Source organism: Lampris incognitus, chromosome 21 (genome assembly GCF_029633865.1).
Source record: "Lampris incognitus isolate fLamInc1 chromosome 21, fLamInc1.hap2, whole genome shotgun sequence".
Taxonomy (NCBI): domain Eukaryota; kingdom Metazoa; phylum Chordata; class Actinopteri; order Lampriformes; family Lampridae; genus Lampris; species Lampris incognitus.
Window position 1 is genome coordinate 14,211,994 of NC_079231.1, and position 26,114 is coordinate 14,238,107.

General features: G+C 45.3%; 1 protein-coding gene across 2 annotated transcripts; it reads left to right on the forward strand.

Moving 5' to 3' along the window:
- The first annotated feature begins 192 nt into the window (after window positions 1-192).
- Window positions 193-14,870, forward strand: gyg2 (glycogenin 2). Of its 2 annotated transcripts, XM_056301406.1 has the most exons (9): window positions 193-500; window positions 1,011-1,149; window positions 8,662-8,836; window positions 10,085-10,247; window positions 10,545-10,671; window positions 11,346-11,556; window positions 11,969-12,088; window positions 12,575-12,697; window positions 14,612-14,870. In XM_056301406.1, exons 1-9 carry the CDS (start codon window positions 494-496, stop codon window positions 14,744-14,746), a joined length of 1,200 nt encoding a protein of 399 aa, XP_056157381.1. In that variant the 5' UTR covers window positions 193-493; the 3' UTR covers window positions 14,747-14,870. The 2 variants fall into 2 exon arrangements, with proteins under 2 accessions (XP_056157381.1, XP_056157382.1); XM_056301407.1 differs by lacking the exon at window positions 1,011-1,149.
- Window positions 14,871-26,114: the final 11,244 nt, after the last annotated feature.

The following is a 26,114-nucleotide window of genomic DNA, read 5'->3' on the forward strand; positions in this document are numbered from 1 at the left end:
GAGCTGACGAACGGCGAGCGGATTGAATTTTGACTTATCAGCTGTGGGAGGAGGAGAGGGCGGTGCGTTTAGGCCCTGTCTGTTGCAAAACATTTGGACAAGCACCCTTTGATCCAGTTGAATGACCACATGACCAAACCCTCTGCTCCTTTTCTCAATACGGCACTGTTAAAACTCTGGGATCTGACCCGAGTTTGTAATTGTGGACACAAATTCACCATCGTGACGTCTGGTACCATCTGATGCACATGGACAACTCTGACTGATGCAAAACAGGACTCTCAACCGGACTGATTTCAGTTGTCCACTTCACTTTCGACTCGTTGTGAGATTGCGGCAGAAACTGGACTGCTGTGCAGAAACTGAACTGCTGTGCAGCCACGCGGCGTCTGCATGAGGGATCTGCAGGAAAAAAACAAAACCCGTGAATCATTTAACCCTTTTGTGGAAGAAAATTGGACAAACATTGGCACCTAATTCTTCGATACCAAGAATGTCAGGTAGGTCTACATCCATATCGCAGTTGATTTCCAGTGAGTCGGTCAGAAAGTGAACTTGCATCTGTTTGGTCAGTTTAGTCAACTTGAATAGGTTAAAAACAAATCGGCTGAGTCAACGGTGCTCAACCTGGGAAATAAAACTGGGGTTCCCTCAAAGACTCTGTAACTCATATAGGACATAATGAGCCAGCAATAACAGCCCACTTGAACTCTAGCACCTCGGCCTTGCACATGCGGGTGATGAAAAAGAAACTGATGGAGGGTAATGTGTATCTAACTGCAAGCCAAGCAAAGATAAGGCAAACACTTCCATCACGAGCGCACTCTCATTGTTCCTTATCATATTTACCCGCGGTGAAGCCATCTCCAAAACGACTGCACATAGATAGCATTCACTGGCTACGGGCGAATCCCATGTGGGGTTACCCTAGATTCATTGGGGGAAGGCTGCACTCATTTCCTGATTAGGTTTCTCTCTCTCTTTCTCTCTCACTCTCTCTCTCTCTCAAGCCGGCGAGGCCTTCGTGACCTTGGCCACCACAGATGACTACTGTATGGGAGCTGTGGTCCTGGCCCGGAGTGTGCGGCGACATGGGACCACACGTCACATAGTCATCCTAGTTTCCTCTAACGTGTCTCGGGAGTCGCGGTGGGTGTCACTTAACAAATAACACATTTAAGTCAGTGCCGGCCCGAGGGGCAAATCAGATTCTGTTTAGGGCTGTAAAAAGGCTTGAGGCCGTCCCTGCATTACTACGGTAGTCCAGAGAAGACCTATAACAAATAATTATTCTGCGGTTTTTCCATTAGGGTAACCAGAAAAATGCTGTATCGTTCATTTGAATAACACATTAATTTATATTACTACCCCATGGGCACCAGAATTATGGTGCATAAGTTGTGTGGTGCTGCAAGGAGCACATAGAAGGACTAAAATATTATCATACTAGAAATTAAATTATAAACTAGATATCTATGTGATGTTGAATGCTATACTAGATGACAATATGCAATATTATTCTAGATGGCAACAAAGCAAGATTTATAAATGATCAATATTTGTTTGTTTTTTTTAAAGTTATGTCATGATAATGTGTCATTTCTTTCATTGTCTCTGCATAAAAAACACAGAAAATGATTGTTTGCAGTTAGTCCTCCCTGGATGGCCATACAACACATATCGTCAAAGAGAAATGAGCGGCCTTGCTTGAAGATTTCTAGTTGTTTGACGAACCGTTATGATTGTTCATCTTATGGTGCAACCATCATGGGCTCCGGGGGAAAGCCTCACGTGTTCCTTCAAAGAATGCTATCTGCAAGATAGGCGTCAGCTTTGCACCATGCTATTTGAGCATGAAAAGTTATCTGAAAAAAGATGAATCACAGATCACTTTTGAACTGTTGAGCTAAAGTGTTTCACATATACATTCCCTGACTCCTACTCTGCTGATATTTAACCAGGAAAGAACAAGTCAAGCATGCCCTGATGCTTGTTGTGACACTGACACTACAGTAGACCAAAGTAAAAGTTATCCCTGCATGGTATTTGCTCTGTTTCCCTGATGTATTGCATCCTGACGATGCTATGAAGCAGCTGGGCTGGACTTTGACTTTAGCTTAATTTGCGGTGACGAAAAAAGAAATAACAGAGGCTGAATAAAAAGGACACAGGAAAAATATCAAAGAAATGTGTACAGACGAGCAGCTCATGGCAGGATTACTGACCAGCACCCCAGGCCATCAGCTGCTCAGCTATTGGGCATAAGGCATTCCCAAAGCCACAAGTCCAAATGGAAAAAGAAGCTCAGACCAAAGCCTTGCATAGCATATTGACAGTGTCCACTGTTGCAGTCTGCTAAAGCAAATTTATTTCTGTTGCAGACTCAAACAGGAGCCAATATTAAAGCAGACGCCAAAACTTTGGTATCTGCTGATGTAGATGTGAGTCACACTGGTTATTGCTATGAGGGCCCCAGCTACAGTGCTGATCAACACAAGGGCCTAAATGTTCAATTTAGAAAGGTTTACATTGTAGCCCATATAAGGTTGAGTAAAGGCAGTGAAGGAAGTAAAGGAATAGACGGCTAACCCTTTACGCTAACCAAGGTTGCGGTTGTGTTGTTTATTAGGTTAGATATTAGCCTTAATTTTTGTAGGGTTGTCAACGCTCACGCATCTGGCGTGAGTCTCACGCTTTCGTTTACATGCACAGTTTAGTCGAGCTATGGTTATAGCTCGATTAGTTAATTAGACCGACTACTGACTTTGGTCCCAGCATACATGCGCGGGAGGGAAATCGATTTACTGAGGGAGTCATGTGGGCTCCGCTACGATAGGTGGCGATATGCACTCTTTCTGCTTGTTTGTATTGGGCCATTACTGGTTGACCTATTACGTCACACGCATATTTTTAAACCCTGCCCCAACCATCTGCTCGGCTACTTTTTTGAATAATTCGCCATTTCTTGTCTTCCTCCCGTCCATGTATTTTAAAAGGTTCAGCTCTTTCAACTGAGTAAGCATATACTCCGTCTCTTCATCCGTCCAAAAACGAGCTCTCGATGTTTTCGCCATGTTTGCAGTTACTGGCTTCCTCTTCTTGCGCCCCCCCCTCTTCAGTTTACGCTGTTCGACTTCCGGGTCAGACTTGGCGCGCGGAAAGTTAGGGCGTGCGCAGATCGCCTCGACCAGCTCCAGTCCGACTAAGGCGTATACATGCAGAAGTAAATCGACTTCCAATCGCATTATCTGGGTGTGTCAGTCCGACTGTTACAACTTCGATTTCCGTCGAGCTAACATGTTTACATGCATTTTAAAAGTCCGGTTTAGTCGGACTAACGCAATAATTCGATTTTTTAAGTGTCATGTAAACGTACCGAGTTCCCGCTCTCGCGATATCAAGGCAAATCTCGCGCCAAAATACTTCGACAGCAACAGAGATGAACAGGCGAACGTAAAAGTCTTTCTGGTATAGTAATGGTATAAAAGTCTTTCTGGTATAGTAATGGTATAAAAGTCTTTCTGGTATAGTCACGGTGAAACCAAGCAAACGATTTTGACTCTAGAAGATAGCTGAGTATTCGAAAACCGGATACGTGTGTGTGTTTCCATGGAGACGCGTCTTTAACCTCTCTGATTGGTGCGCGATGCTTCTCTCCGTGTTGAGTTAAACGCTCTGTAAACAGACAGCTAGCTTACGTTAGCTTGCCAACGGTAAGTGCACGGCAGGGAGAAGAATGAAAGCAAAGTGCGCAAAATCTCCCTCTGGACAGGTTACCAAAGTTGGCTACTCCGATTTTTGTGAACCAGGGCCTGTCCTGATGCAGTGTCTTGCACAAATCATATCGAAACCCCTCAGTGAATAGGTAAGTAGGCCTACTTAGATCTTACCATGGGCCCGGAAGACTTCAGCACAATAATGGATGGTTTTTATTTTGCTTCATTTTCTCTGCTGATGAAATAAGTCGCTTGCAGACTAAAATTGACCAAGACTGCTGTTGACAATTAAGCTAGATACACGTAATGTTATATTAGCCTCAAGCTTGCAGTCCCATGCACCAACGCACTAGTTTTATATTTATATATATCAACAGTTTATGGGCTTTTCTTTTATCTTATTAAAGTTATGACTGCATATTTGCTTCAAAGGTTGTGCTTAGGCCCATTTAGTCAGCCGTTTGTACATTTTATTTTACAAGTCCAGCTTGAGGGTTCGAGTTAACGCACCATCCATTGATCCTATTTCATCTGTGGCCATTGCAGAGTTCAAAAGTGGAAATTTGGCAACGACGGGGTCGAGACGCTAATTCTGCATAGTCATGTAAAACTGGCAGCAACAAAGTCTTATGTTTTACTTCATAAACTGGCTCCACGTCCAAAACCTTTTTTTTGAAAGCACTCGCAAACACATGTAAGCATTGATTCGCAAGAGCAGTGTTGGTTAACTTTAGCATGCAAGCGACCCATTTCATCCGCAGAGAAAATGCAGTAAAACCCATCCGTTATTGTGCAGATCTTGCCTGTTAACAATGGCCAGATGTGTCAAGGTGACTCACCTTTGATCCAGCCTAAAGTCCACGTCAACTGTGCAGTAGAATAATAATGGTCGTATAATGTAACTGGAAAAAAAAACCCTGCCAGTACCACAATATTAATATTTGTGACTGAGGGGGAAAAAAACGCGATTAAATGCTGGTAAAATGTAGTCTAATAACCACGACAAGAGAGAATGAACAAATTTATTCAAATCACTGAACACATAGAGATTGTAAACGATAGGCCCTATGTTAAAAAAGCTGCAAAATATTTGAATACGAATACATTCATGCTGAGTAATAATAATAATAATAATAGTAATAAACTTTATTTGTATGGCACCTTTCGTACATAAAATGCAGCTCAAAGTGCTTTACATTAAAAACAGGGGAAACAAAACTCAACAGCACAGATAAAATAAGTTAAAAATAATCAAACACAGACCTAGGCAAAAACAAAACAAAACAACCCCAACATAAAACAAGGCAAGAAATGAAACCACGGTACAAGATTAAAAAATAAGAATAAAAAGAAATACAAAGTGGAATTAATTAAAAGCAAGAGCATAAAAATGGGTTCCTGAGCTGATTCTTAAAACTATCTATGGACGTTGCTTCTCTTATTTGTTGAGTAATACTACACATTCATTGAAGGATTATGCAAGATACTGTATTAGGACAGGACCTGGTTCACAAAGATTAAGTCAAATCTAACAGCCTGCCTGCAGCTAGGCTAACTAGCGTTAGCCTGCCAGTGACGTGGGAGCACGCGCAGTTCGATGTTCTGATGTGAAACTTGAAACTGATTTTTTTCAGCCCGCAATTGCAAATTATGAAATTCCAACGGCTAAATTCACCTCTAAACAAATCCAAAACTAACTCATAATCTAAAAATTCAAATGAATGAAATATGCCGATTTACGTCATCCTTTTTTTAAGGGCGACCCCTGCTGGATACAAATTGCACTTCCTGAAAGAAAAGTTATCCAGTGATTTTATTTCTAAGTGGAACTCCAGAATCATATCCAACAGGACAGACAATCCTATTTTAAAGCATTTGATTAAAATATGGTGTGTGACTCATGGAAGTCTTGGACTGAAAATGGGACTGTCACCTAAAACACCTCCGAGACAAAATTAACTCATACCCATGACATACCCAACCCATGAATGGTTCAGGTCTTAGCTGTCAAATAGAGGCTTTTCTGTAGACCAGTTCTCTGTACTTGCCTCCCTTCATTGGCTTCCTGTCTGTTTTAGGATCCAGTTTAAGATTTTATTACTTGTTTTTAAGTCTTTAAATGGGCTGGCACCACCTTATTTATCTGAGTTAATGCATCATCATAGGCCAGTCAGAGCACTCGGGTCAACAAACCAGATGCTCTTACATGTTCTGAGACCCAGGCTTAAGAATAGGGGCAACAGAGCCTTTGCAGTGGCTGCTGCACCTGATCTCTGGAACAATCTCCCAGTACACATGAGATCTGCTCAGACCCTAGAGACTTGAAATCTTTGTTAAAGACCTACCTCTTCTCGCTGGCATTCAATTCAAGTTGAGCTTGACACCATGATTTTATTGTGCAAATATGCTATTACTCTTATGTTTTATTGTTTATATTTTATATTCTTTATTTTATTATGTTTTCTTTATATATATTTTATATTCATATATGTCACTTATTTTATATTGTATCTTAAGCTTGTGCAGCACTTCGGTTCAACTGTGGTTGTTTTAATTGTGCTGTATAGATAAATTTGACTTGATTGACTTGACATGACTCTAAACAACAAGATTTGGAAACTTGGGATCACAAAGGGATCCGGCATTTGGAAGACTGCTACAAAAAAGGACTTCTCATGTCCTTTGAACAATTGAAGAGGAAATACGACTTGTCCAGCAAGATATTCTTCTGTTATCTGCAGTTAAGATATTTTCTTAGAACCAACCTGGACCCTGGAAGGACTTTACCTGTAGAGAGAAACTGCTTCATGAGGGAAGTGTATATGAATTTATTTCTAAAACGTACTCCTTACTGCTGAATGAGGGCCCAAAGCCAAGGCTGCACAAATCTAGAGCGAGATGGGAATCAGATCAGAACACAGCAATTGATGCACAACTCTGGTCAGATTTATGTCGAGGTGGTGTGTCTGCTGCCATTAATGCGCAGTACAGATTGCTTCACTATAATGTCCTCCATCAACTGTACCTCACCCCAAAGAAACTACATAAATCCAAACCTGAATTCTCAGAAATGTGCTTCAGATGTGGCATAGAGGTAGGCTTCTTCCTGCACTGTACATGGTTCTGTGCAAAGGTGAGGCCCTTTTGGTTCGACTTCTGCGACGCCTTGACCAAGATCACAGGAGTTACCTTCCCATTAGATCCTGAGCTTTGCTTACTGGGGAATTTCACAAGTGTTAGTAGATCCTCAAACAATTCCCAAACTAAATTTATGGAAATAACTTAATGTGTGGCCAGGAAATGCATAACAGTGACATGGAAATCTGATTCCCCTCTCCTCATTGATTGATGGTCTTCGGAAATGAACAGTTGTATTCCCCTTGAAAACATATAGTTTTAGAAAAGGATACAACACCTTTCTGAGAATTCAGCAACCGTACCCAGAGTACGTAGGCACATCCCTGATGCCACCACAGGGATGTGATCATTTCTGGCAGGCCAGAGGCCTCTTTAAAGGAGATAGCACTGTGTTAGTGCAGTGTCTCTGTATTTCACTCTATGCACCAACCCCCCCCCCCCTTGTCTTTCGTTTGTAGGAAGAGTAGGGAATTGGGGTTTCTTTGGTGTTTTGTATGGTTGTTAAAATAGGTCGGAAAATGAAAAATAAAATATTCCCCAAAAAAAAATGCAGCCAACAAATTCAGATACAATGTATTGAAATTCAAATTCTATTGACAGCTGTCTGGCTCCACATAGACACTGCTTACTGAAGCCAAAACTCAGAGAAAAAGAAAGGGAGCTCAACCTGTTCACGAAACAGTTCTGCTTGGTCATAACTCCGACTATTTTCTATTTTGGGATTTTGCAGCATGAGTACCGCTCCACCCGGCTATATCTTTGCTAAGGTGCTGGAAGCATAAATGAGTCCAAACTGACGGAAAAGATTTCCGCACACTTGGCTCTATGCAGTGTATCACTTCATTTCAGCTTTTGGTCTGTCAGACCCTTGTATGCTCTGACGAAGGTCTGACAGACCATGTTTCCAGATCTCGCGGGCAGCACATTCAGGCCTCTTGTCCATCTAGAGCCCTGAAAGCTTCTGAAAAGACACGCTGAGCCTTTAACTGAAAGCGTGCATCCTCACATACTCCAATAAACTCATTGACATTCAACTGGCAACGCGAGCTGGGTGAAAAAAAATTCAGCGTGATAGTGCACTGGATTTCCTGGAGACCACAAACATCATGAAAATAATGATAATAACCATACATAGTAATCGTGACTATAAATGTGTATGCTGAGTTTAGATTGCTCAAGCTGTGGGGAGGATGCCCGCTGCTGCAAAGAGGGATAAGAAAGACAGTAGTTAGTCTTTTGTTTTTTTTTGTTTTTTTTGTGGATTTTCCCCCTTTTTTCTACCCCACTTTTCCGAGCTGCCCTGGTCGCTGCTCCACCTGCTCTGCAGATCCGGGGAGGGCTGCAGACTACCACATGCCTCCTCTGATACATGTGGAGTTGCCACCCGCTTCTTTTCACCTGACAGTGAGGAGTTTCACTGGGGGGTACATGGGAGGATCACGCTATTCCCCCCAGTTCTCCCTCCCCCCTGAACAGGTGCCCCGACCGACCAGAGGAGGTGCTAGTGCAGCGACCAGGACACATACCCACATCTGGCTTCCCACCCGCAGACACGGCCAGTTGTGTCTGTAGGGACGCTTGACCAAGCCAGAGGTAACATGGGGGTTAGAACCGGCGATCCCCGTGTTGGTAGGCAACGGAATAGACCACCACGCTACCCGGACGCCCCGGAAAGACAGCAGTTTTGATGAAGAAGAAAAATGAAATGAATAAAAGAGTGTAATTTTTCCACAGCAACAAAATTGAATGATGAGACTATTGTTTGCATCTCTGTGTTGCTATCTGGTGCATCTTTACTTCTCTGTAGGCTCTCCCTGGAACAAGTGTTCGATGAGGTCATCCCGGTAGATGTGATGGACAGCGGGGACCGGGCGCACCTCTCCTTGCTGGGACGTCCGGAGTTGGGGGTCACCTTCACGAAGCTCCATTGCTGGACACTCACCCAGTACAGCAAATGCGTCTTCCTAGATGCCGACACACTCGTAAGTCCGCCATACATTATCCTACAGTCACTGGGCCTCGTTCATCAATTGTTCGTATGTACAAATTTGCTCTTACCCACCCATGGATTTTTTTTAGCCCTGAGGTTTGTCTGACAGACCAGTGTAGAACCTGGCTAACCCCTGAATTTAGACACCAGTTAGCTAACACTGATGTCTGTGCAAGCCTGAGTGATTGCTCGTTGCAAGAGGTAGACAATAGACGTTAGGGGGAAGGAATTACAGATCACCATCAGGCTTTGCTGCTACCTGTCAGACAATGTTGAGGGCTAAAATATTCCATGAGTGTGTAAGAACAAATTTGTATGTACGATCGATTGATGAATGAGGCCCAATGTTCTTCTCCTCGCGTATAGATTAGCTCCCAGAGCCGTTTCGATTGTCAAGCAACTCATAGTGATTAGGTACAGAAAGCGAACGAGCGACTGTACATCTGTAGGGTTTTAACAACCCTCCACGACAAATTCATTCATCCATTCGTTCATCTATCCAGATGTCTTGGCACATGCTCATCTGTTCAGATGTTTTCGTCTTCAGCCACGTCACTGTAACTTCGATTAACTTTTAATGGGATGACTGAAAATAAATGCACCGAGCGCCGTTAAAACATTAATACAATACACATTTCTCGCCTCGTGTAAAAGGAAGAGTTGACCTCTTTGCACGGCACATGCGAGAACGGTCGCCTCAGACTAATCTGGAGGCCAGCATGTTTGATTTGGCTCTTGAAAAATTCATCCATCCCAGCTTTAAATGATTGGGTAGCGTTTTTCAAACATATTGTCACTGAGACCAGTACCCGGCACAGAGCTGACCAGCGGACTACGATGTGACCTGTAGGATCTTTTTTCTTTTCTTTCTTTTTTGTTCTACGTGAACAAACATACCTTCCCAGTTCGGGTTAAAGGACATGTTTGAAGGCCACGGCTGAGCAAACAGAGATGAATATATCATCCAGGAGGTCATGGTGAACATTCCATGGTCAACGTATGTGTATTTGTACCACACACACACACACACACACACACACCACAGCATCTTTCAGGTTAACCTTCACGACCTCACACACACACACACCACAACATCTTTCAGGTTAACCTTCATGACCTCACACACACACACACACACACACACACACACACACACACACACACACACACACACACACACACACACACACACACCACATCGTTCAGGTTAACCTTCACGACCTCTCACGTCCCCTTTCAGGTGCTGTGTAACGTGGACGAGCTGTTTGAAAGAGAGGAACTGTCGGCCGCCCCGGACCCTGGCTGGCCGGACTGCTTCAACTCCGGGGTGTTTGTCTTTCGGCCCTCCCTGGACACCCACGCCAGGCTCGTGGAGCATGCCCAGAAGCACGGCAGCTTTGATGGTCAGATGTAAACATTACTACACCCACACTTGAAAGGGTTCTGCACAGGCTAACTGGCAAGAAACACTGTGTGCAGGGAATACCGTGCCGGTCAATAGAATACATTCATGCAAAATCAAAAGGTGAAGCAGTGTTTGTTTGTTGCATAAAATCATTAATTATTCTGTTTCTCTTCCATTGCTTTGCCTGCCTCGTTTTCTCTCTCTCTCTCTCCCGCTCTCTTTCTCCTGTCTTGAGAGTGGAGTGACTGACGTCATGTCTCACCACACTTTAGTTGCACCCTGTCTTTGTTTACAGGAGGGGACCAGGGACTCCTAAACACCTTCTTCGGCAGCTGGGCAGCTGAGGACATCAGCAAACACTTGCCCTTCATTTACAACCTCAGCGCCAACGCGGTTTACACCTACCTTCCTGCTTTTCAACAGTGGGTGTTACTGCGCCGTCTCTGTGTGTGACTGTTTTCAGCAACACAATATCCTTTTATATCTCAGCTCTGTATTGTCTTCATGTATTGTGTTTATGATATACATGTAGCATGTTAGGGCGGCACGGTGACGCAGTAGTTAGCACGGTCGCCTCACAGCAAGAAGGTCCCAGGTTCGAACCCCGGGGTTGTCCAACCTTGGGGGTCGTCCCGGGTCATCTTCTGTGTGGAGTTTGAATTTTCTCCCCGTGTCTGCGTGGGTTTCGTCTGGATGCTCCGGTTTCTTCCCACATTCTAAATACATGTAGGTCAGGTGAATGGGCCGTACTAAATTGTCCCTGTGTGTGTGTGTGTGTGTGTGTGTGTGTGTGTGTGTGTGTGTGTGTGTGGCCCCTGTGATGGCCTGGTAGCCTGTCCAGGGTGTCTTCCCACCTGTCGCCCAATGACTGCTGGTATAGGCTCCAGCATCCCGCAACCCTAATTGGGATAAGCGGCTTGGATAATGGATGGATGGATGATAGCATGTTATGTCGACCAGACAGGTACATTAGGCTGTGGGTCACAATGGGAAAATGGTGCAAATATCTCTTTGTACATCTTCATTTGTGTACTCCAAGTTGCAAATTCTACATTTGATCAATATGGTCTGTAAACGTGTTTTTTTTTCTGCACAGGTATGGCCACAATGCAAAAATTGTTCATTTCCTAGGGGCGGTTAAACCATGGAGCTGCCGTTCTGATGCACAGACGGAGGGGTACACAGGTAACGGCATAGGCCGGTTTGTGACCCTGTGGTGGAAAGAGTTCCTCAGCCATGCAGAGGCCACCGCTGCCACTGTGCCACCGCCGCCACAGACGTGTGACGATTTGGAGAAGCTGCAACAAGTATGGGGATGTGTTTAAATCAGGGGAAGCAAGTGCACTGATCACAAGAAATGCAAAACTGGAAAAAAAAATCATGTAAACATGCATGCAAATTACAACTTTTCTATCAACCGAATGACAGTGAACAATTCAAACCACCACATTGCCATTACAGTTTTCCTGTCACAGTACATACTGATGCACAGCAGCGCACATACAAATCAGATACCTGACTTGTCCAGTCAACAACTTTTACTTGTGATGACTCGTGTGTATTTTCAAGGTGGTGGGTCTTATAAAATGTGCCTGATGTTATCCATGCATGATAATCTGCATAACAAAAGATCCAGCATGCGTTAGTCTTACCAGTATAGACACACTATTTTTCTTAGGCAACTGTCCAGCCACTTAAAGACACCCTCTTGTTCCACAGAGTCAGGCAAAAGAAGCAAAGGTGCCTTTCAGAGGGAAGTTGGATACCCATAATTCACTACTTGCACATTTTTCACAGCCCACAGATGGGCCCCATCCACCTCCTGAAGTAGCGGAGACGGTGAGTGTAGAAAAGCGATAAAGTCCTTTTGTGAGTTTGGGTTTGGGCAGACGGGAGATGGATGGGACTGTTGATTTCCAGGTACATGTCTCTTTGACTCCATGGGATTGTGCCAAATGAATTCAGCCTGCATCCATCTAATATCCCCTGAGTTAACCCTATCTCAAGTCATTCCCACAATGCTTTTCAGCCTGTGTGCTGATACAAATAAGCCTCAGACATTATATCTACCTGACTTGCAGCCTTGCAGCGCGGCACAAGTGTCAACACATATTGTCAAGTAGTGGTTTCTGTGCCTAGTGTTGTGATTGTACTGTGAAATGTTTTCTCAGCAGGTACAGCCACACCTAATATTGTGGCAGATATCATCTGACACCCTCGGCTGTACCAAAATGCTGTGTCCTCCCAGAGTTGAGTTACTGGAATTTGCTGTCTGGATGTTATGCATGGATATATTTGATGTGCTATTGTGTCGCCCCTGTTAAGCGTTTTCAACCGGGGGACGTCTTGCTGGAGGATGAGGGACTAAGCTGTGAGGAGATGGAGGACCAGCGCCCGTCAAGCTGCACAGAGGGCAGCGATGCCGATTCAGATACCAACTCAGATAATGTACGTCACCCATCCTTCATTCACCACACAGTAGCAGGTGGAGATTGTCAGGTCCACTGTTAACATGAGTCCATAAATCATGACGTCTCTCAATTTTACATTTTCATGGGTAAAATATATATTCTCATCTGCTGGTTGAGTTTGAGAGGGCCAACGCGGATAATGTGCAAATTAAACGCCAGAATAAGTCATCAAAACTGTGGGCGTCCAGGTAGCGTAGCGGTCTATTCCATTGCCTACCAACAAGGGGATCGCCAGTTCGAGTCCCTGTGTTACCTCCGGCTTGGTCGGGCGTCCCTACAGACACAATTGGCCGTGTCTGCGGGTGGGAAGCCGGGTGTGGATATGTGTCCGGGTTGCTGTACTAGCGCCTCCTCTGGTCAGTCGAGGTACCTGTTTGGGGGGGAGGAGGGGGAACTGGGAGGAATAGAGTGATTCTCCCACACACTACGCCCCCTGGTGAAACTCCTCACTGTCAGGTGAAAAGAAGCGGCTGGCGACTCCCATGTATCGGAGGAGGCATGTGGTAGTCTGCAGCCCTCCCAGGATCTGCAGAGGGGGTGGATCAGCGACTGGGACGGCTCGGAAGAGCGGGGTGATTGGCCAAGTACAATTGGGGAGAAAAAAAGGGGGGGGTGTCTAAAAAACAACAACAAAAAACCTTGGTCGTGTTACTTTAGCCGAAAGAAGACACACACTTCTGAAAGAAAGGACCTGCTTTGCTTGTAGTCAGTCCAGCATGTATTATCTCAGATAGCAGACGGGGTTCATAACAGCGACATGTAAATCACTGAATAATAACAGTAGCTGTTTTACTCCCTGTATAAATGCCTCATGACTGCTATCGGTGGAGATTTACAGCGTGCTGATACCAAAGTAGTGCAAATAAAACAGACTACTGCACCGGTGGGAATGCTGTAAAGTCATATGCAGAGCTGCAGGCCTCATATGTGCACGAGCAATGAAGGCACCGAGTCAAATTTTAGCCTGTTACCCTTGTAAAAAATGGTTTTGTCCAGGCAATTATTAAATATTTGCGTTTGTTGTCTTTCCGTGGTATTGCATCGGGATGAGATGCAGATATTGTCATATTGCGATACGAAATTTTGTTGGCTAGATGAACGATGATGACTGTCTTACCTGAAATCTCCCACGAAATGAAACCTGAAATATTTGAGGGAGTATTATTTTGAAAACTAGTTTTGGTTTGATATCATACTTTACGTTGCCAAGCAGTTCAGTGCGGTGAACCTCAGCTGGATTGTTAGACATGGGGTTGTTTTTGCATATGCAATCAGATATTGTGATATATCGATATTGTGTAAAATTGCCCATGATCCTTGTGATAATGATACTTTCCATATCACCCAGCAGTATTCAGACTGGACTGTGTTATCCATCCTCCCCTGGCACATTTAAGAAAACATCAGTCCCCCTCTTTTTGTTGTTAGAAAACTGCAGCAGACACTGTAGTATAGTGTGTGTGCATGTGTGTGAGATGTGATGCGTTACTAAGGCTAAGTGATGCTGATCCAGAAGGCCACTCCGCTGAACTCTTACTGGGGGAAAAGTTACACAACCCAAAATCCACAACAGCAGTTATGCAGCACAGCAGTTGTGTGTAACAAACCATCTGGCGTGTCAGGTTAGCTCTCCGATGGAGGGTGGAGAAACACTGAGGAGAAACTCACTGCACCAGCGGAGGTTTAAATATAAAGACATTACTAATTCATTTACCCAAACCGTTAAATCACACGAGCAAACCCACCAGAAGGTGCGCGCTCTGCGTCTGATGTCAGATTACTTGCTTAAAGAGAATGTCTCTTGCATTGAAGTGCCGCGGCGGCACCACGGATGGTGGCTTGGAGCACTTTGCCGGATGGCTGATATGTTATCAACACCGTTCTTTCTCAGGCTTTGCAGAGGGCCGCGGAGACAGAGGCAGAGCAACTGGAGCATCGCCGGCTGTGGGAGACGGGCCGAGCAGACTACCTGGGCAGGGACGCCTTCCATAACATCCAGAGGAAACTGGACGCCTTCCTGAATTAGCAACTGTCACAGATGAACGGGCCCCGTATTTTCAAAAGCAGACTTGGCTCAGTTTTTAATTTGCATCCACTCACTCACTATGGGCTCTAAGAGCATGACATCGCTGCCCTAGTCGCTAATTAAAAAGATGTAACTGTAATTACCGGGGGGGAGGGAGGGGTTGGTATGATTCGGGGCTCCGGAAAAATCCCCTTGGGCTAGACTCTGGTTTTGCACAGAGTTGTCTGGTTTCAGACCCGGGGCCCTGTTTTTCCATCCATGTCAAAGCGTGCTACTTTTTGCGCTTTATTTAAACCTGCCTGGGGAAAAGCAGCTGCCGCCATTGCAACAAACAAGGTCAAACAAATACAGAAAATTAAGTGACTGAATACCGCGGCTGGAAACCAATCTCTTTCAAGCACTGAGAGCTCACGTTGTGACTCACCGTTACATAAAGTATTTTGTATAACTACAATGTGTTTTTTTTTTTTTTTTTTTTGCCTGCATGGGAAGTTTTCCGAATATCTGTAGGCTGTGAGTCAGCCCGGGAATACATTTTTGAGGTTATTATAGATTTCCACATTCGATTGATTTCCAGGTCTGGGTTCTCTGTCAAACCTTTACATCCTTGTCACGTATCTGGTCCAATCTTCCTACGCTGCACTGCCTCGACACTAGTCTGTAGAAATCCTGTGAGTGTGTAGAATATATGCATGGTTTCTCATAAAGCAGCATGTCCCGATTTCACCTTGCGCTGCCCATCACTTTAAAGGAGAAGGTGTCAAGGTTGCTGTGTTTTGTTTTGTTTTTTGACGACTATATCATCTTGCAGAGACCATTGAAATGTGGTAACTGCTGCAGCGTGATTTTGAATCTTTCAGATGGATCTTTTGTTCTTTTTTTGTAAACTTCCAAGTCGCTTGGAATTGGTATTATTACACATTGTGAGATGAAATATAGCTGATATAGAAATATCTAAGGCAGTGGTTCAGTTGATAGTTATGTAAGGTGTCAGACAGACAGACATGCTGACCCACAATACACTATAATAAAACTATTATACCACTGTCACCTAGGCCTGGGCAACAATTCAATATTATTGTTTATTGTCTCTCAGTAGTATTGAACTGGGACGAAATCCTCACGTGTCATGGTGCAAAATCTTTACCGTCAAATTAATGATAATGGCCATCTATTCCTGAAAATCTCGTACGAAATGAGTTCTGAAATAGTTGAGGAGTATTATTTGAAAACGACTTGTTTGTTATCATAACGGACATTTCAGTGTGATGCACCTCAGCTGGGCTCTCAAATATGGCATTTTTGCATTTGTAATTAGATTTATATTGATATCGTGTAGCATAATACTATTGTGATATTTACCATGTTGCCGAAGACTACTTACTGCCACTCTGCTCAAAAAATTATATTGCACTAGTGTTCCTCTAGGGGGCACTGTGACCTTTTGTTTAGGGCATTCTCCTGCAGTCATTGCAGGGAATGAGGGGAGCAGGACCACAGAACAAGTCAAACCACATTCTCAAGGTTGGTTGCTGTGGGATCTTAACCACCAGGCACGGTGTGCATGTAGTTTTGTTGTAAGCATGCCTCTCATACTGTTCTGAAATGGTGATGAAAGATGAGGTGAATAAGATTAAGTGTTGACTGTACATAAAGTGCACGGCAAGATGGGAGATCAGAACATAGCAGCAGTGTGCATAACAATCCCCCCCCCCCATTTTTTATGACAAGTCCTCTAAAATGCATCCTGACATGCATAGCGAGCCACAGCTGAACAGTTACCTCTTTGACTGCTATTCATCAGTATGGTAGTGATAACGCTGACCTGGAGTCAGTCGCCAGTCCCCCCTTGACCGCCTCGTTCATCTCAGAGATCAGCACCTCATCGTCGAAGCGCCGTACCCAGCATGGTTAAATACCGCTTCTCTCCAGACTCATTTACAATTTACTGGAACAGGTGACATCCTTACGTAGCGCAGACCGACTTCAGCTTGGCCTTATTTAAGACAAACCAGCGCTGGCACCGCTACAACCATACCAACAATTTCAGCCGTTTCTGCACAGGTGCATTTGTTTCAACAATTTGGGATTTAAACGCCGCTGCTGTCAGGTAGAGTAATGGCATTTTCCAGAGATTCAAGTGATGATGAGATTCAAACGAACAGTGTGCACGGTTATAAAACAGAACCTCGGGGCACTGTTGTTCAAGAGGTGTATGGGCTCGTGATGTGAGGGGCGTGGTAGCTGGAGGACCTGGAGCTTTTTTTTTTACTACTTGTTTTTCCATTTCCAAGAGATAATGTGTTATATTCCCATATAAAGTACATGGCCAAAAAGTATGTGGACACCCGAGCATCACATCTATATGTGCTTGTTGAACGTCTCGTTTCATTAGTACTGAGTACGTCCCCACTTTGCAGCTATAACAGCCTGCACTCTTCTGGGAAGGCTTTCCACAAGATTTTGGGACATGGCTGCAGAGATTAACTCCTATTCAGCCACAAGAGCATTTAGTGAGGTCGGGTACTGATGTTGGGGAGAAGGCCTGCCTCACAGTCGGAGGTCCAGTTCATCCCAAAGGTGTTGGATGGGGTTGAGGTCAGGGCTCTGTGCAGGCCAGTCAAGTTCTTCCACACAAAGCTCGGCAAACCATGTCTTTATGGACTTCGCTTACTGCATGTGGGCATTATCATGCTGAAAGAGGAAAGGGCCTTCTCCAAATTGTTGCCACAAAGTTGGAAGCACACAATTCTCTAGAATGTCATGGCATGCTGTAGCATTAATGTTTCTCTTCACTGGAACTAAGAGGGCCTCACCCAAACTATGAAAAACAGACCCAGGCCATTCCGCCTCCATCAAACTTTACAGTTCGCACTATGCATTCGGGTAGGTAGCGTTCTCCTGGCATCTACCAAACCCAGATTGGTCCGTCAGACTGCCAGAAAGTGAAGCGTGATTAATCACTCCAGAGAACATGTTTCTGCTGCTCCAGAGTCAAATGGCGGTGTTCTTTACACCACTCCAGTGAACGCTTGGCGTTCCACATGGTGATCTTAGGCTTGTGTGTGGCTGCTCAGCCATGGAAACCCATTTTATTAAGCTCCCAGCAAACAGTTGTTGTGCTGATGTTGCTTCCAGAGGCAGTTTGGAACTCGGTAGTGAGTGTTGCAGCCGAGGATAAACGATTTTCACTTGCTATGCTTCATCACTCGGCAGTTCCGTTCTGTGGTCTAGTTTGTTCTACCGCTTCACGGCTGAGCTGTTGTTGCTCCAAGACGTTTCTACTTCACAATAACAGACTTACAGTTGACTGGGGCAGATCTAGGTGGGCAGAAATTTGACCAACTGACTTGTTGGAAAGGTGGCATCCTACGACAGTGCCATATCAAAAGTCCCTGACCTCTTCAGTACGGCCCATTCTACTGCCGATGTCTGTCTGTTGAGACTGCATGGCTGTATGCTTGGTGTTATGCACCTCCTCCCCTGGATCGCCACCTTGTCGTGGTGGAGAAGCTTGCGTGTACTAATGACCCCAAGAGCTATGCTGTCCAGAGCTTGGCTCCTGGTAGGGTCACCCAAGGCGGATAGGTCAAAGTGGATGTTCCAGACAAAGCGCGATCCAACAAAGACCTCAACAGCAGAACTGGCGGAGGATGTCTCCAGGTCACAACGGCAGTGAAGACGGATGAAGGCTGCAAAAGAGGATGGTCCCCAATCGTCTTGGTTCTCCATGCCGTTGGACTCTGGCCACCCCCTGCCAAGGACCATGTGGTGGCTGCAGGTGCATCAGCCACTCCACGTAAAAAGCTGTCATGCACAGGCGTCCTCCCACAAGGACCTAGAAGGACAGTCATACTCGACCCCGAGTGAATGCCGATGATGATGATGTTATGCACCTGTTTGCAATAGGTGTGGCTAAAATAGCTGAACCCACTAAATAGAAGAGGCGTCCACATACTTTTGGCCATGCAGTGTATCTTTTCAGAGTGGGCCAAGTATGATGAACCCATTTCTACAAAAATGGCCTCACATTGTGACCTCTTCTATGGCCTGTTTACCACCTGTCATTCAAGGTTCATTAGCAAAGGGGCTTTCTTTGTGTGTGTGTGTGTGTGTGTGTCTATGGACAAAATGGAGGAGAGAACAGATAGACTGCATATGCGTGTTGTTTCCTACACTCTGGAGTGCACACGTCCGAGGCCGTCAGATGCGGTCATTATGCGAGACATGGGGGATGATTTCCTTGATGCACTCACAAACGCGGGTTGGATGAAAGTGAGGTCTGAGCACTGTCACAGAATCCTAAACAGCTCCATATGTTCCACGGTTAACAGCTTTGAACCATCTCCTTCCCCCCACCGTAATGTGTGAGCAGCAGTTGCACAAATATTTTGATTCATATCCAAACCTTTGTCCTGATTTGATCAGTGGTTCGACCGGCGGTTACGAATGCTTATGTCCCACAATTTCTCCCATAAGGCTAACCGAGGGTCGCAGAAGTAATTACAGTCAGCTGCTGGGATAGAAATGCAGAGAACAAAGAGCTGGAAGATGGGGAGCGCAACAGCAGTAGGTGGAATCCAAGATATTCAGAAAGAAATCACTTTGTCAAAGTTGTCCATGTCCTGTAAAGTTGACTTAAATAGCAGACTCCAGGCTGCCGTGCAGTGAAAGATATGTAGATGTTCATTATTTCCAACGGCAGGGAACAAAACGAGACTGAGGTCAGCATCTCTATCTCAGTGTTTCCTGACAACAAGTTTCTAGATAACCAGTGTTGATAAACAAATAGGGCAGTTCCCTTGGTAATGTTGCCCATCACGTTGTCTAAAAAAATAAAAATAAAAATCCCATCTGTCTGCACCGTGACCCTTTCTAAATTACAAAGCTCTGCTCGGATTCATTCCCTAATTATGTCTGGATGTGAAGGACAGTTCTTTTTCCACTGTCAGCCATTCACAGATGGCGTTTTAACATGGGAAAAACACGTCATCTTTGGGCCATGCCTCCAGCCACGCTAGGTGGACGGTAGTTCCAAGTCAGGTCTAAACACCACACACTTACAGACTTGATGAGCTTCAGGAAGATTGCATCTTAAGGGTGCGTTCACACCAGGGCCAACCGGTCAGAGATAGGGAGGCGGCCACATCAGCTCTAACTGCACTTGACTCTTCATTAAGCATGGAAAGTTAAGAGATAAACGTGCAAGGAAACACACGAGAAAAGTCGTGAGCACAAGATTTCCAGATTAGCATCGTTTAATAAGATAAATGGACACGCACGCACACGCTGCAAGGGGAATAAAGGCACAACAAAATGGGGGGACCTTGCTTGCTCCATACCGAGACTAGAGAACCACACTGCACAAACACACCCAGGTCTGTCGCGTCATGCATTTCAAATAACTCGCATATGAACGCTGGCTCGCTTATTTTCTGCCTTGTCTCCTACCAATCGCTGAATAGTTGAGTAGCGCCAAGCGGCCTTTTCGTCAAGACCACCCACGGCAGGACGAAGTCCAGACCAGATCTTACGGCGGACCGAGTCTAGAATATTGACGAAGCGCGGCGGCTCACGTGGGAGTACCCGGTTTCGGACGCATCGCTGTTTGGCTGGCGGTAGGAACAGTACCGCCCCTTTGTACCCTCACTTCCTGTGTTCGTCCTCAGGAAGACCGGGAAACTAGCACTTCCGGGTGTCCTCCGCGGCGCCGCCGCCATGGTTTTTCTCGTCTTGTAACCGCTAGTGGGATCGCGTCTCAGAGGTTCATAGGTGAGAATAATAGAGTACCGACAGAAACTACAGAAAGGAGGAACCATTGATCGGCTACAATACCACCGTCTCTACCCACAAGATAACATCCCATGCATATATGGACTCCCTGAGATCCATAAAGATGGAACCCCCCTCAGGCCCATCGTCAGCAGCATAAACTCGGTCACGTACAACATTGCCAAACATATAGCCAACATCTTGACCCCTTTAGTGGGCGAAACACCTCACCATATCCAGAACTCCATTGACTTCGTGGACAAGGTCCAAGGTGTAAAACTGGAACCGGATGAAACCATGATATCCTACGACGTGACCTCGTTATTCATCTGCATCCCAACCATGGAGGCTTTGGAAACTGTAAGGCAACGTTTGCTACGGGACGACACCCTCCACAATAGGACCAACCTCAGCCCAGACCAGATTTGACAACTACTGGACCTTTGCCTGAACACTACATATTTCCAATTCAGGGGCCAGTTTTACAGACAGAAACACGGTGTGCAATGGGCTCACCAGTATCGCCCATTGTGGCCAACTTATATATATGGAAGAGGTAGAACACAGGGCCCTGAACTCCTTCAGAGGAACACCTCCGAGCCACTGGTTCAGGTATGTGGACGACACATGGGTCAAAATCCAAACACAAGAGGTGCAAGCGTTTACCAAACACATCAACTCCGTGGACAAGAACATTAAGTTCACAAGAGAAGACGTAAAGAACAACAGTTTGCCCTTCTTGGACTGTGACGTCCACATTGGGGAAGACAGGAGCCTCCACATTGGGGTTTACAGGAAACCTACACACACAGACCAATATTTACTTTTCGACTCAAACCACCCTCTGGAACACAAACTGAGTGTCATCAGAACTCTGCAACACAGAGCTAACAATGTGCCCAGCAGCACTCAGGCCCAACGAGAAGCACACAAACACCTGAGGGGAGCTTTAAAAACCTGCGGCTACCCCAGTTGGACCTTTGTGAAAACTGCAACACGTTCCAGAAAGACCAACCAGGTGAGCGACGAGGAGAAAAGGAACAGTGGGAATAGCACAGTCATCCCGTATGTTTCTGGGGTCTCTGAGAAACTCAGGAGAATTTTCAACAAACTCCGCATCCCGGTATACTTCAAACCCAGCGACACACTCCAACAAAGACTGGTTCATCCCAAAGACCGTGTACCACACGGACAAGACTCAGCAGTCTATCTACACCTAAAGGAGAAGACACACTCCTTCGAGGACAGCAATGTACACATTTTGGACAGAGAAGATAGATGGTTTGAAAGAGGGGTGAAGGAAGCCATCTATGTGAAACTGGAAAAACCATCCCTCAACAGGGAGGAGGTCGGCAACACCACCTATCTCCCACTTACAGTGCCGTCCTTTCATCTCTACCCAGGAGACTCAAGAAGCCTAGCCTCCAACAACAACAGTCGGTCACTAACGGCTCCAACGACTCTCATGACCACTGAACAATGAAGTCGAAACTAACACCCCCAACGACCGTCGCTGCTAAACAAATGCAAATTGCGCGACTGGACATCGGAGCACAGGAGAGCCACTCATATCTATGGCTCCCATAACGACGGGCGTTGGTAAACATCGGGACACAAAGAGCCATGGACATCTATAGCTCTGACAACGACTCCAAAGAGGATAAATTCTGAGTCTCATCACCAGCCAGTCAGACTAGCTTGGTCTAGTCAGAAAGGCACGAACTGAGGAAGCCTCTTGGATGAGAGGCGAAACGTCTTCACGGATATATACCAAGTCCAGTCGCACTTGATTCAAGGTTAGAAGAAGTTACATTGTGTCTTTGTGGAGGTAGAGAAAGCATGTGACAGGGTGCCGAGAGAGGAGGTGTGGTATTGTATGAGGAAGTCGGGAGTGGCAGATAAGTATGTAGGAGTGGTGCAGGATATATATGAGGGCAGTGTGACAATGGTGAGGTGTGCGGTAGGAATGATGGATGGGTTCAAGGTGGAGGTGGGATTACATCAAGGATCGGCTCTGAGCCCTTCTTGTTTGCAGAGGTGATGGACAGGTTGACGGATGAGATCAGGCAGGAGTCTCCATGGACTATGATGTTTTCGGGTGACATTGTGATCTGTAGTGAGAGTAAGGAGCAGGTTGAAGAGAGCCTGGAGAGGTGGAGGTATGCCCCGGAGAGAAGAATGAAAGACAGTAGGAGCAAGACGGAATACAAATGTGTGAACGAGAGGGAGGACAGCAGAATGGTGAGGATGAAAGGAGTAGAGGGGACGAAGGTAGATGAGTTTAAATACTTGTGGTCAAAAAAACGAGGAGTGCGAAATACAGGTGAAGGAGAGAGTGCAGGCAGGGTGGAGTGGGTGGAGAAGTGTGTCAGGAGTGATTTGCGACAGAAGGGTACCAGCAAGAGTTTAAGGGAAGGTTTACAAGATGGTTGTGAGACCAGCTATGTTATATGGTTTGGAGACAGTGACACTGACTAAAAGACAGGGGGCAGAGCTGGAGGTGGCAGAGTTGAAGATGCTAAGATTTTCATTGGGAGTGATGAAGAAGGACAGGTTGGATGGTTTGGAGACAAAACAAGAGAGGCAAGATTGAGATGGTTTGGACATGTGCGGACAGATGCTGGGTATCTTGGGAGAAGGATGCTGAAGATAAAGCTGCCAGGCAAGAGGAAAGAGGAAGGTTGGCTTGACAAAAAAAGATGCAGAAGACAGTAAGAGATGGAAATGGACAATCCACCGTGGTGATTAAAATGTAAGATTATAATTAGGGACAGAGGCGTTGTTAGGCTCTTGAAACATTGTTGACTTAGCCCAGCCCAGAAATCTTTCACCCGATATTTGCACCCTTTTCAACTTATTTCAGAGTAAAATTAATATAAGATGTGAGACACTGGGCTTATCCAAAAGGTTGCAGTCAGGTGCATAGGCTGATTTTCACAACTTAAATAAAAAAAACAAGAGCCTTGACGTTGATGAAGCAGCCATACGCTCGATTGTATGTGGCCAGTGCTTTGTTCAATTTTGAAACTTGACCAACTCTGGTCTCATAGCTTCTGCTGTGACAAGGGCTCCTTTTGAACTGTGACAAACTGTGTTGACTCTGTGCCTTCTCTATCTATCATCAGATAGATAAGGCACAGAGTCAACACAGTTTGTCTCACTCTCCTCTTCTTCACCTCTAGTAGCTCTTTTGGTGTCCCATCTGTCTGTTGCACTCCTCATCTGTTCTAATCATAAAAAGGATGCAGTCAATATATGCCAACCAAAATCTAACCAAAACTCTCATTTTTCTGATGTGATGATTAGATCATAAACGCATGTTCCATCCATCCATTGTCCAAGCCGCTTATCCCAACCGGAGTTGCAGGATGCTGGAGCCTGTCCCAGCAGTCATTTGGCGGCAGGCAGGGAGACACCCTGTACAGGCCGCCAGTCCATCACAGGGTCGACGCACAAACATGCACATTCACACCTAGGGACACTTTAGTACGGCCGATTCCACCTGACCAACATGTCTTTGGACTGTGGTAGGAAAACGGAGCACCCGGAGGAAACCCACGCAGACACGGGGATAACATGCAAACTCCACACAGAGAACGACCCGGGGCGACCCCCAGGGGGGCTTGAACTCAGGACCTTCTTGCTGTGAGGCGACCACGCTAACCACTGCGTCACTGTGCCGCTTAAACACATGTTATTGATCTATTTATTTTATACATAGACTTTACCAATTATTTGAACACACCAACCAATACCAGATTATACAAAAGAAACCTTTAATGTGCTATTCCATCCCATAGGGGCTAAACAGTCATCAGTGCTAATTATTCCTTATGGGCTGACAGTCACCAACACAGCAACACTGTTGGGTGCCAGCTACAAGCCCATATTCACTGCAGCAACAGATGTACATCAACCAGCGTTTTATTGCTATTTATTACTTACTGCAGTGTAATCAGTGGATTCTGTGCTCTCTCCATCTGATAACATTTCTATCTTCACAGCCTCATCCCTTCCTCTGTTGTGCCCTTGTTGCTCTATCAAGCTCTGTCTCTCTCATATTGTGTCCTTTAACACTGTGGCACTCTCGCGTCCTGACTCGTCTGCAGCTGCAGCAACAGGGGATAACTCTTCCTCCACCTCTTAGCCTCGCGTGCACCTAGTTGCCTTAATCCTTTTTCTTTTGGAGAATTAGCTAGCTAGCTAGCTAGCTGCCATCAGGTGCCAACAATGACAAGCCATGTAACTGGTGCGGCGCTCTCTCTCTCTCTCTCTCTCTCTCTCTCTCTCTCTCTCTCTCTCTCTCTCAAAATGCATGCATGCCCAGTAGTGTGAAGTAGATCTGCTACTGTAATGAGGACCCAGAACGTACTTGCGTTTTCGATCAACGGTATATTTTTGAGGGCTTTAATGCATGGTGGGAATGACGGATGAATAGATCCGGGGCTATTTTTTTTATCATTCTTATTTTTGTTGAAATTAATTATTATTTATGTTTTTCAGATCCGGGACTATTCATAAAACATTTGGGGCTGAAGCCGCGGATCCCCAGTCCTAACAGCGCCACCGACTAGGGACGCCACGGTCTTGAGGAGGACTGGATGTCAGGCTGGTTGAATCAGGTACTTTGAAGGTGCATATAGTTCTGTAACCACTAACCCCTTGGACTGAACCCAGCCAGCCATACACACGCAGAAAGACACAAGTTACCGCTTTATCTAAACGAGTGATTTACTGAAGTCACTAAATATGAAACAGTTACTAAACGAGTAATTGGAAAGAAATCACAAAAATGAAAATAAATGAAGAAAATACACAGGAACATGGCAAATGAGTGAAAAAATTGAAAGGGGGAAGTAAATGATGAGAAACCAGATGGTGGTTTTGATTAGAGGAGCTGGCTATAGACCAGATCCCGGTGCTTGTCAGTAAATGGGTTGACGGTACTTCAGGGCGGGAAACTCGCATCGTGGAAGTAGCACCTTGTAGGGAGCAGCAAGTACAAAGCAATTTGAACAAAACATTAACGATTATGCCGAAATCGTGCTGTGTTTGGAGCTGTAATGCTAAATTCAGCTCGGTGCATAATGGATTAGGCTTAGGCTATTCTCGTTTTCCTGCTTTGAAGTCTAAACAGAGAAAAAGGAGGGAGGGAGGATAGCCCAGATCCTAACATGGCATGTGTACACCTACAGGACTATCTGGCAGCTGCAAAACCAAGGAAAGGCTGGCAACCAAGCACTCATGACCGCGTTTGTAGCAGGCATGTTCTTTCGGGTAAGTGAAAACATTACAGGCCCTATGTTATGTGTGTTATGGCAAGGCTCAAGCTCTGACAATAGTCAAGAGTTTGGTCAGTGCTGGCTCATAAGCACACCTAAATCAAATGGAGCCATCATTAATGTCATTGGCTGCAGCTGTGTTTGTCCTGCTATGCTTACGTCACATGGTTCTAAGGTCAGCCCAGCACTTATGGTTTTTCACCAGTAGATGGCAGCAAACGCGCAAAAGTGGCATAGGGTTTAGTAGCTCTTTAAGGAGCCCATATTGTTCTATAGCGCTTGTACGTGATTTCACACACAGTTAATGCAACATT